The following is a 12305-nucleotide window of genomic DNA, read 5'->3' as shown; positions in this document are numbered from 1 at the left end:
TTTAACTTATGGATATTCGGCTAAAAAACTGCTAAAAGAAATCCTACCGGAAACACTATGTTAAAGGATTTTTAAAATCTTAACTGGGATTTCATGTACACATTTCACACTAAACTTTAATCTTGGCTGTTCTGTCCGTTGCCTACAGATGGTCCCTTCCTCCGAAAAATGGAGAGCACAATGCAATCCAGCTTGGTTGACATCACCAGTTCACAGAATTCAAGTGGTGAGCATTACAGTAGGTAACATGTTTGAATGTACCGTATTTCTTCGATCAAAAGCTTCTGCGTTTATTCAAGGGCAGCGTTTATTCGAGGGGGGGCGTTTAATTACTAAGAGAGATTTAGTGAATTGTAGCTGCAATGCGGCCATAGACAAACAAAGAATAGACAGGGAGGTCAAACACAAAGCCGAGTGTAAAATTGAAGCCTCGTGTGTGTCTACATTGTGTAGAAATCTGAAATAGCATGCCGAAATGTTCTCACACTTTAGCTTTCAAACAGAAAGCTGTGCAGAAAGCACTCACCAGCCGCAACAGATCTGTAGCACGCAAACTTTGGGTTGATGAAAGACGAATTCGCGAGGGGCGAAGTCAGCTACCTCGCTATATTGTACACTTGTGATTTACTTGTGAATTAAATACTGTGTTTCAATTTAATCAATTAAATAACCGTTTTTTGGTGCGGTATTTAATTGAGGGCGGCGTTTATTACACAATGTTAATTTTTGGTGCTGCGTTTATTTGAGGGTGGCGTTTAATTGAAGAAATACGGTATGTGAAAAAATATTGAAACCTTGCTTCTTCTGAACCTCCCTCTCTCCCTTTCTCTCTCAGGTACTCCAAGCCCCCTAGTGGCTGGTTCTTTCTCTGCATCACAGAGTGAGTCTGACACCCCATGCTGGCTTCTTCACACATTCAATTCCTAAATCTTTTGTGTAGTTTGTTATTCCCATTAAACATTTATGGCTAGTTCAAATTAATTCATAATTTTGGACCTCAATTGTCATTGTTCTCGTCTGCATTTCTTTTTTGAAATGCAGACGAGACTGTCTTTGCTGAGACAGTAATATTTGATTAGGGAAGCTAGATTTGGACCCCTTGAATATTGGCATGTTAAGAGTAAAGCTTGGTTTTTACTTCTGCTGGTCTGCGTTCTTAATGTAATGTGCTGGTGTGCGGAGAACTGCTCAGTATTTATAGTTGTGCAGCCTTTTGGTGTAGCTAGCCATTATGTCTTTTGCACAAGGTGATGCTAAATGATGGTGTGTCTGCTTTTAGAGCAGGAAAAACATCACAGAAGAAGTAACTATGTAGTTGGTAAATAATATAATAGCTACTTAGCTATATCTGGGACAACGCAAAAAACTTTGTGGAATGACGCATTTGAGAGAACTAGTGAAATTAAATGATGTCTCGTCTTTGTTGATACATGAAGTCTAATTTTGACTACTGTGTAAACCCTCCCTCCGCCATCCAACCAATCATCATTTGTGTGGCTCCGCAGTTGACATATGCACTAGTTACTCACTTTTAGATTTTTTTGCTGGGGCAGGCAGTCTTTGTGGCCTGGCTGTGCGGCCCTGTGGGGCTCTCTGCAGTGTCCGCGGACCCTTTACATTAAAGTATAAATCAAGCTTTAGTCTTGTCATAACAGCAATTCAGTACAAAACACTCAGTATTCGGTGACTCATACTTAATCAGAGCATAAGGCATACCAAAGTATGGAGAAAATGTATCAGTGAAGACAAATGTATTACAACAATCTATTTGTACACCAAAGTGTACTACAAGAGTTCAAACTCCATTCCTATAAATATAAAGCGTAAAACTATACCTATCAACATCAGTGAATATGTTTTATAAAGAAGGTTTAGTTGTATTTATTAGCAGGCATTTCTTTCTCCTTCCATACCTGGTAAAGGCATGGTCTTAGATCTGTGGGGTGTTGACATGGGCAGGTCCACTGACGCCTTGTGTTTTAAGCTCTTAAACCAGCCACACTATTCTGGGTCTTGTGTTTTTAGAACCATACACATGTGGAGCCTGTGGCATCCAGTTTCAGTTCTACAACAACCTACTGGAGCACATGCAGTCCCACGCTGGTGAGTGAAGAGCACCTGGAAAGAGAGATTTACTAGATAAGAGTTACAAATATAGTGTACAAAAGTTAAAGGGTGTGATTTGCATTGTCTAGTGTGGTTCTTTTTTGAAATGCTAGTTAGGGTTCTAGCATGGCTGGCTAATTGCTCAATATATACTTGGAAATAGTAGCCATTCAGTGTCCTTTGATTCAAGTACTTTTAGATAACTACTTTTGCTAATGTTTCTGTGGATACTAAACCTGCACATCAAGACAATTCATGATCCCGTCTATCTTGACAAGAGCTCCTGACCCAGCTGAAGAGTAGCAGCCCCAAAGCATGATGCTACCACCACCATGCTTCACAGTCGGTGAAGTATGGTGTTCCACGGATGATGAGCTGTATTTTCTTTTAGAATCTTTTACAAAAATGTAAACCTTTGTCTCATCAGACTATTTTTCCCACATGGTTTGGAGTGACTGAATGCATCTTTTGGCATAATCAAAGTTCAGGCAGATCAAAACATTTTACATGGGTTGGCAGGAGGTAGTTGTAGGGAGGCACAATGTGACCGGATGCCACCATAAATGACATTATACAACCCCAATTCCCCAAAAGTTGGGACGCTGTGTAAAATGTAAATATAAACAGAATGCAATGATTAGATTGATCTCATAAACTCATGTCATTCCCAATAGATCATTGAGAACACATCAAATGTTTAAACTTAGGAAATGTACTATTTTAAGGAAACAACAAGGTAATTTGGAGTTTGATGACTGCAACACGTCTCAAAAAAGTTGGGACGGGGGCAATAAAAGGCTGGAAAAAGAAAGTGTTACAAAAAAATACACAGCTGGAGGAACATTTGCAGCTAACTAGGTAAAATGACATGTCAGTAACATAATTGGGTATAAAATGAGTATCTTAGACAGGCAGAGGTTCACCAATCTGCAAAAACCTTCATCTACATATTGCGGAACCATAAAACATAAAATTGTGAAGATTTTGAATATATCATCATCTACAGTGCATAATTGCACTGTAGATACATTATATTAAAATAATTCTGAGAGTCTGGAGAAATATCTACGTGTAAGGGACAAGGGAGAAAATAAATTCTGCATGTGTAGCGGGGCTTGCTCGTTTAAGAATAAATATACTTGATCTATAATCAGTTATTTAGTTAAAGGGGGGCACAACCCTGATATTGAGTTAGGACATCAGGGAAACCCAGGTTTACATTTACATTTAGTCATTTAGCAGACACTCTTATCCAGAGCGACTTACAGTAATTACAGGGACATTCCCCCGAGGCAAGTAGGGTGAAGTGCCTTGCCCAAGGACACAACGTCATTTCGCACGGCCAGGAATCGAACCAGCGACCTTCTGATTACTAGCCCGATTCTTTAACCGCTCAGCCACCTGACTCCCTTTAATAGGTTTAATATGTAATAAACAGTCTCGTCTGAAGGAATGAATTTGATCTAAGTGTAGAGCGGATCAAATAACATGAGGGAATACGCAAGTAAAAATTTACAATGGGTCAGATGGAAAAGACACACAATATCAATTACTTCATGCCAATGTTACAAGTAAGAAATATAACTAGTCGCAGGTGTGTCGAAGTTGTGGGTCAAAAGCGGAGTCCATTTAAAGGTCCCATGACATGAAAATTTCACTTTAGGAGGTTATTTAACATTAATATGAGTTTCCCTAGCCTGCCCTTGGTCCCCCAGTGGCTAGAAATGTTGATAGGTATAAACCAAACCCTGGGTATTCTTCTCCGCCTTTGAGAAAATAAAAGCTCAAACGCTCCGATTTGAAAATGTTCCTGTCATGTCATGGGCCCTTTAAATCTTGGCTGTAGTAAAAAAAAAAATGTTATACTATCAAAAGGTTATTTCGTGAAAGTATTTTTATTAATCTGCGGTGAGACTGAGTTTGGTTATCTCAGTGTTGCAATTAGAATTGCGTTTGGTTACTTCTGCAGAATCATCCAGAAAGTGTTGCAGTCACTATAATGTACAAAAAACATGATTAATCTAAATGTAGTTGTATAGCCCTTTTTACAAGCAATGTCACAGAAGGCTTCACATATGCCCATAGAACTGCCCCTCAACCAACCTAAACCCTCAAGAAAGACTCCCAGAAAAACTTACTATAGAAAAAGGTTTGAAGAAACCTTGGGAGGAGCAATTCAGTGAGGGATCTCCTACTCCAGAGACGGTTGGTGAAAAAGAGGTACAGAACACAGGCTAAACATAGTCATACAACAGGGAAGTGTCAATTGGTGTTGAAACATCAACATCCAGTGGTGGTCTGACTTGGGTCAGAGTTGGTACATGTCAGTTTAAGCAGAGGTAGCCACAGGGCTGGAGGACTGTGATCGTCCCAGCATCACAGGCAGGTGGATGAGGGAAGGAACCAGGAACACGGTGTTGTCCGTCAGGTAGTTTGATGTCCACTTGGCGACTCGATCCAGCTTTGGCTGACAGTCACAGATCGATGTCCACTGGCGACCAGGTCCAACGTTGGCAGACCGACGACCAGGCAGATGCTGACAGCTCAAACCCCCCACACCACAGGGGAGGTGTGGAGGGGGGACAGAGAGGAGAGCAAGAATTAGAGAATGCAAGGAGAAACTAAAAGTTACAGTAATATTAAGAACGAGGTCCCCACCGGTCAAGTGTGAACTAGTGCTGCAATTTAGCAGACCAAAAAGTGTATTTGATGCAGCCCTAGACACTAAGACAGCGCCAGCCCCCCTCGGTTGTAACATGAAATCTGTTCCAGGAATGAGAAACTCTAAAATATGAAAAATTATGGCCCCATCCCCTGTCATCTCCAACTAGCAACAGAAACAATAATAGAAACAGGTTTACTTTATATGTAAATTCAAGTTATATGATACCTATGCAGACATATAGATGCTTTATTAGTAAATAAAGCTAATCCATAGAGAGATTTGTAAGTTAGTAGTATGACTGAAAATCAGATCTGGCTTGGATTGGGAGCCAGTGTAGAGAGAAGAGAGTAGATGTTATACGATCATACTTTCTGGTTCTGGTCAGTAGTCTAGCAGCAGTTTTTTACACCAGCTATACATTTTTTATATAGGTGCTTGGGATGCCAGAGAATAATACATTGTAGTAGTCCAATCGGGATGTAACAAATGCATGTATTAGTTTTTCAGCATTATCCTTTGAGAGGAAATTTCTTACGTTACGTAGATGTAAACATTTATTATTTTGGGAATACGCGTAGTATGGTACCCGATCGAGAGGTCTGGGTCCATTGTGACTCCTAGATTTTTTACTAGCTATCTTTGGGAGACTTGGATGCCGTTTAGGTTTAAGGTGAGATTGGATAAATTATGTCTGGATTTATTAGGTCCAAAAATTTGCACCTCTGTTGTATCCGAATTGAGAAGCAGGAAATTTGCTGTCTTCCAAGTTCTTTTCCCAGAAACACATGTTTCCAGACCGCGTGGTAGTTCTCCAGGCTTTAGGGACATGTATAGCTGGATGTAATCTGCATAGCAGTGAAAATGTACTCCGGAGCTTCTAATTATGTTTCCTAAAGGCAGCATGTAGAGAGAAAATGGCAGAGGGGCTAGGACAGAATCCTGTGGTACTCCGTATTTTACAGTAGAGCTCCTGGATGAGCGGCCGTCATAGTGGACAAATTGTGATCTGTCAGATAGATCCGATGTAAACCACTGGAGTGTCGTACCAGAGATCACAACATAATTCTCAATATGTTCCAGGAGGATTGAATGATCTACAGTGTCAAATGCTGCACTTTGGTCCAGGAGAACCAGGACAGAGATAGAGCCTGCGTCAGAGGCTAATCTGACCATTGACTCATCATGTTGAATCTCAAGAGCTTGGCGAGATCCTTTTTGCCTTCGGCGAGCACAACAATTGTTCTCTCACATATATATTGTAGCGATCTCAGTCACTACGCAGAGAGGTAGTGACCCCCCCCCCCCCGCATAACTACCCGCATAACAACAACGTGCATAGATGTAGTAAGACTGTTGCGCACAGTAGGCTACTGGAAGCATCATACATTTAAGTAATTCAAGACTTGCATGTACAGTAAGTAATTTCACATTAAATAATGTATTTAAACTCAAGCTTGTGTGGTGTGTCGCTGTCTTCAATGCCACAGCCTAAACTTGATGTCAAAAGAAACGTTTTTCATTTCCGGCGCATTCAAACAATCCTCTTAAATTTCACTAGCAACAGCAGCTAGGCTAGCTTAGCACAATTTACCGAGGTCAGCTTCTCCACCGTGCAGGGCTCTAGTCTAAGATCAAATGGTCGTATTTGGCATTGTTACTGACAATGATCGCTTCCAACAAACTTCTTTTGAATTAGCCATTTCCCCCTAAATAAATGTCAAGCTTATTTATGTTTTTTGGGGGTATATTTTCAGTTAGCAGATGGTACTGTACTGTTTCAATCGCTATTCTATCAAATACTGCTGGTGAAAACGTTGTTAGCACTACTTAGAATAGCTTGTTTCAAGGGGGTTCAGCTTGTTTCAAAGTTGGTTCTTAATGAATGAATGCCATATGAGTGGGCTAAATGCTTGAAAATATCACTACTGTAGAAGGGAAAAACTTAAGGTGACGTTTAAGTCATATAGGTTAGGTTCATTCTTCATAACATTTAGTCATTTAGCAGACGCCCGTATCCAGAGCGACTTACAGTAAGTACAGGGACATGCTACACTTCACTTTTTGTATTTTGAATTGTACATGAGCAGAAACAAATGTGGGCTATGCTTTTAAATCTATGCAATCTTCATAAATAATAAGTAGGCATTTTTATATAAAATATACAAATATATCAGTTAAAAAATTACATTTAATAAACGGACCCATCTGCAACCGATGCAAGCAAGCACACCCTACAATTTCCCCAGAAATTGTACCCTCTCTAGTTTGTTGTTGGTATTTATAATCCGAATAAAGGGGAAGTGTCTTGAGGCAAGTAAGATAGTTCATTGATCAGGTCCTTACATTTAGTCATTTAACAGACGCTCTTATCCAGAGCGACTTACAGTAAGTACAGGGACATTCCCCCTAGGCAAGTAGGGTGAAGTGCCTTGCCCAAGGACACAACGTCATTGGCCTGGGTGTTGTCCAAACTTTTTCACAGATAGGTGTGAAGGTGATGTAACTTTTGGATGGTGTCCTTAAATTTTTCATACCTTGCATATACTTCATAATATATCTTCACAACATTCATAAATGGTTTGGTTTGTAGAGTAAAATAAATTTGATACCAAGGTTGACTGATTTATAACAGGAAAGGAAGTACATTAAAACATCAAATTAAATCAGAGAACATCAAGTCACCGGGGCCTCCCCCATTTTAGTAAAATACATTATATTAATTTCATTAATAATAACAATAACACTGTGTTAAAAATAAATTGTTGCAGCCATAAAGGGTTTGAAAAAGTTAATTTTGAACACAAGTCCTAAACGATCTCTCATTTTAATAAAAATCAATAATATGGCTGATGGTTAATTAGTATGTAGGTAAATACTACGAGATATGATGCTTCAGTTGCCTTGCAGTTTGTAGTGCTGAATGTTTCGACTACCTTCGTCTGTGTCTTTAGTTCCTTTAGCTTTGACCTAAAAAACTCTAGCGGCTTAAACATCAAACTTTGGTGCTTGGTCTTCAGATGCCTGCGGAGTTTCCAGGGTCTCATGCTATCGTTAGCCAGAACACACATTGTGGCTTTGGAACATCAGCTTGCCTTGTCCAAGAAAATCCCAACTTTAAATATACATCGTCATACTTTCTACGCCTTCTGCTGTGTTCGACTTCATGCAGCGCCGGTTGCATGAAGCAGTGAATTCTGGTTAGACTTTTTGTCCGACTCGAGACGGCGCCGAGGCTCGGTCACTGTGACGTATCCATCAAAGTACCTTGAGATTGATTCGAGAACTGCCGGCTGTGTAGCCGAGCGCATTTTCTCAAGAGCAACTGCATGGATTCTGATGACGACACAACAATTTCATGATTGGCCATACTCACACACGACAACTTTGATGCGTGTTTTGTATTTATTCTGACACCTTCAGTTTCGCCAATGCTCAAATCTGGACCAAACAGTGCAATTGAATTAAATATTTGCCTTTCAGTGGCGATTTCTTTAAGACTGCAAGGGAAGATCGGCTTTCCCTAAAATGTCAAAAAATTCATGGTCAAATATTTACTATTGTGTTAACATTTTAAATGCGTTTAAAATGGGGGGGGGGGGTGTTGCTCAATTTTTTTTGGCCAATTCCCTGGTCTAAAAACGTCCACTGCAAACATTGTTCATATTCTCATGGAAGCCTGGATGTAAACCAGAAAAGACTATTTAAAAGAAATTCCTCGATTAAAATAATGCATCATGACAGTTTGTTCAAAATGGTCATTTGAATGAATTTGAATGAATGAATGAATTTATTTATGTCAGACAATTTACCACAAAAGTGATTGGTAAACAGTAGTTATAAAAAGAAAAGAACAATCCCGAACAACATATACATATTCACCAGTATTAGCTCAGCCTCGCATTACATATTCATAAATACATTTTGAAACTGATCATTTAAACAAGATTTCCAATTGAATAAACTTGTAATTATATATATACCTTCAGATATGACATGAATTCATACAAATTGTCTGAAAAGGGGTATGAAAAAGCAAAACGTATTTATTCATACCCCTTCTACTTCTAAATGCCCTTATAGCAACCTTCCTGTTTGATTATTATGCTTTTATCCAAAATTCACAAAACAAAAAAAACAAAAAACATATACACATATGTACATACATCCATGTACATACATATCCACATACCAAACTGTATTCAACCTCTATAACAACAACGCTACAGCAGGCCCTTGTGAGACGATCACACCTAAATACACATTCACACCCTTGTACCTCAGCACACAGAGTACAGAGACCCTCCCCAAACCCCCAGCGAGAGAATCCAGACATCAACAACTGCAGTCTCAGGATGCAGCAACAGAGGACCAGGAGAAGTGAAGTGGGCCAGCACCCCTAAATGCACCACATACAGACACATAGCATACACACATATAAACAGTGCTGAGAAGTGATACCATTCACCTCCCCTCTTCATCACAGTACCTATTGAAAATCACCCGTTTGAGCCTTTTTTTAAACAGCCTCATGCTTGGACTTTGCTTCAGCTCTTTTTGAAGTTTATTCCAGACCTTCACGCCACTGACTGAAATGAACATTCTCTTTAAGGTAGTTCGAACCCTCAAGGTTCTGAAGTTAAGGTTTTCCCTATAGTCATAGCCCCCCACTCTATCAGTGAACAGTTTTTGAATGATATCTGGTAGTTGTTTATTTCTAGCTTTATACATCAACTGTGCTGTTTGAAATTCCACCAGATCTGGGAGTTTGAGGAGGCAGGACTCTATAAATAATGAGTTGGTATGGTCATGGAATCCTGCCTTATGAACCATTCTGATGGCTCTTTTTTGTAATGTGTATAACGGTCTCAACAAGGTCTTATAGTTGTTGCACCATACTTCCACACAGTAACTCAAGTAAGGCAAGATAAGTGAGCAATATAGAGTATGTAGTGCAACATAATTTAGAAAATGTTTAGCAGTGCTGAGAACAGCTATACTTCTGGATATTTTAGACTGAATGTATTTAATGTGCGGTTTCCAGCAAATCCTATGGTCTATCATCACTCCCAAAAACGTAATCACATTAACTCTCTCCACCGACACATCATCTATTTGGATTTGCAAATTTGTTTTGCTTTTGCAGTTTCCAAACAACATGAACTTAATTTTATCCAAGTTTATAGATAATTTATGAATATCAAACCATATCTTAAGTTGACATAACTCTAAGTTGATTTCAGCCAAAAGCTGCTGCAAATTATCACCTGTACAAAATATATTGGTATCATCTGCAAACAAAACAAATTTAAGTATTTTAGAAACTTTACAGATGTCCTTAATATAGAGAATAAACAGTTTTGGTCCCAATACTGACCCCTGGGGGACACCACAGACATGTCCAAGCAAGATGACTGGCAGTCATCCATTTGCACAAATTGTTGCCTGTTGCTTAGATAGTTTTTCATCCAGTGCAAGACTACTCCCCTGATACCATAGCGCTCCAGTTTCTTGATTAATATTTCATGATTTATTGTGTCAAATGCTTTTTGAGATCAATAAATACACCAACTGCAGATTTCTTTTTGTCTAAGGAGCTAGTGACTTCTTCTATTAATTCAAGGACTGCCATTGCTGTACATCTTTGCGATCTAAATCCATATTGACTATCAGAAAGGAGTTTATGTTTACTAATGAATGTATCCAATCTACACACAAAAAAAATTCCCAAAATTTTGGAAAATTGCGGAAGCAGAGAAACAGGCCTATAATTTGTGAAATGGTGTCTGTCCCCAGATTTATAAAGTGGAATGACTTTTGCAATTTAAAATCTTTCTGGAAATTTACCCACTTGAAATGACAGATTACAGATGTAAGTCAGAGGCTGAATAATGTCCTCAATTACTTTCTTAATTATTGTCATGTCAACGCCATCACAGTCAGTTGACCTTTTATTTTTACATTTACTGACAATATCCAAGATCCAATATCCATTTCACACTAGCATTTAATTATCGCGTCAAACAATTACACTGCACTTAACTTTAAGTAAAGTACTAAAAAGTCAAAATAACAAAACCTGTAATTATTAATTGTGAACGAATATCATTCACGTATTACTCAACCTAATCACGCGAATGTGAACGAGGTAAAAAGAATCTTTTCTGTTTCCTCTTCTGAGCCTATATAGGTCACGTCAAAAATTTTCCGAAGACCAAGGCAAAATGAACGAATCATTTTTCACGTGCCTTGCATAGGCTCAGAAGAGGAAACAGAAAGTATTTGTTTACTTCATTCACTTTCGCGTGACTAGGTTTAGTAAGACGTTTTATTTGTTCACCAGTGATAATTATAGGTTTTGTTATTTGAACTTTTTTTTTCTCAGCCACGAGAAAATGAACAAATCTCTCTCTCTGAGACTACTAGTTACTCCAGAGTCATACTAATGATTCGTTCAAAATGAACGAATCGTTCACGAACGACACATCACTAGAGCTCAGTCCCATCGCGGATTTTGCAAGTGTAGTCGAAAGAAAAACTGATGCAACCTAAATCTTGGTATTTGCTTGGTGAAATTGCTAGCCAATTTTCATCATACATTTCATACAATTATACACCACATTCCTTGTTTCAGTTTAACCTAATGCCAACATAAATAAATTGACAATTTTTATGATGTAGTCCAAAAATTAGCTCCCTCTCTTTGAAAGACCAGCAGCCTCCACCGTTGCCTTTATTGACAGACTGCGATAGCCTACTATTGTTGAAGAAAGGGTTTAAGTCCGCCTCTTAACTAACGGAAGTTTAATTGAGTTCTGGTTGTATTATCAATCTGCAGATTGGAAAAAGAGAACATAATTCAATGCACAATAACAAATTTCAATGCACTGGTTTGAGCAAGTTCTAATGCGAAAACAATTACAGGCAGTCGCAGCCAATGTCAAACACACCTATTTTCTCTCGTGCTGGGTAAAGTTGCTCTCACTGCTAGCTAACTAGATGTTTCCTTTCAAAATAATTTCACATATCCGCTGTCAGGACAGAGAGTGATTATCAAATTGCATTAAAATATATATTTCTGTATGTAATTCCATTCATCTACCAAATCATTATTTTCCAGAAAGCATGTATTTTTATTTTTATATATATCCCTGCTTTTTTCATGCCTCCCCTGAAACTCTTTGGCGCCCCACAGGGGAGGCGGGCCTCACACTTTGAAAACCCCTGGCTTACGGTGCGTGTCCACTACAGCGGAGCGGTGCGGAGCGGCAACTTCCAATTCATTTTCAATGAAACCAGGCGTTGATGCTCACGTAGGGCATTGTGGGAAGGCGAGCGGAGCGTTGCAAGTTGGATTTTCTCAACTTTATGTAAATGAGGAGCGTGAAAACGCTAGCGTTGGCCAATCGGATTGGTTTCTTGTTTCTTATAACGTAGCAACCGTTGGTCATGATAAACATTTCTAGGTTTTACAATTTCAAGATGGAGGAGAAACTTTTCGTATGTGTCTGCACACCCAGTTCTGTTCAGAACAAAG

At 39.0% G+C, this 12305-nt stretch overlaps 1 protein-coding gene across 5 annotated transcripts in view; it reads left to right on the top strand.

Moving 5' to 3' along the window:
* The window catches only part of znf618 (zinc finger protein 618), a 90783-nt gene that overhangs the window by 59861 nt on the left and 18617 nt on the right, over positions 1-12305 (top strand). For 3 of the 5 annotated variants that reach the window (XM_067258342.1, XM_067258341.1, XM_067258339.1), the window contains 3 exons: positions 149-226; positions 836-880; positions 2026-2103. The exons of 1 other annotated variant lie outside the window; for it this stretch is intronic. In XM_067258342.1, the coding sequence (XP_067114443.1) occupies positions 149-226; positions 836-880; positions 2026-2103 (201 nt within the window). The remainder of the gene's footprint in view (positions 1-148; positions 227-835; positions 881-2025; positions 2104-12305) is intronic. One more of the 5 variants, XM_067258340.1, reaches the window with a different exon arrangement.

The sequence above is a fragment of the Osmerus mordax genome, chromosome 20 (genome assembly GCF_038355195.1).
Source record: "Osmerus mordax isolate fOsmMor3 chromosome 20, fOsmMor3.pri, whole genome shotgun sequence".
In the NCBI taxonomy this organism is placed as follows: Eukaryota; Metazoa; Chordata; class Actinopteri; order Osmeriformes; family Osmeridae; genus Osmerus; species Osmerus mordax.
Note: the sequence above shows the minus strand (reverse complement) of the source record. Positions and strands in the feature narration are given on the sequence as shown.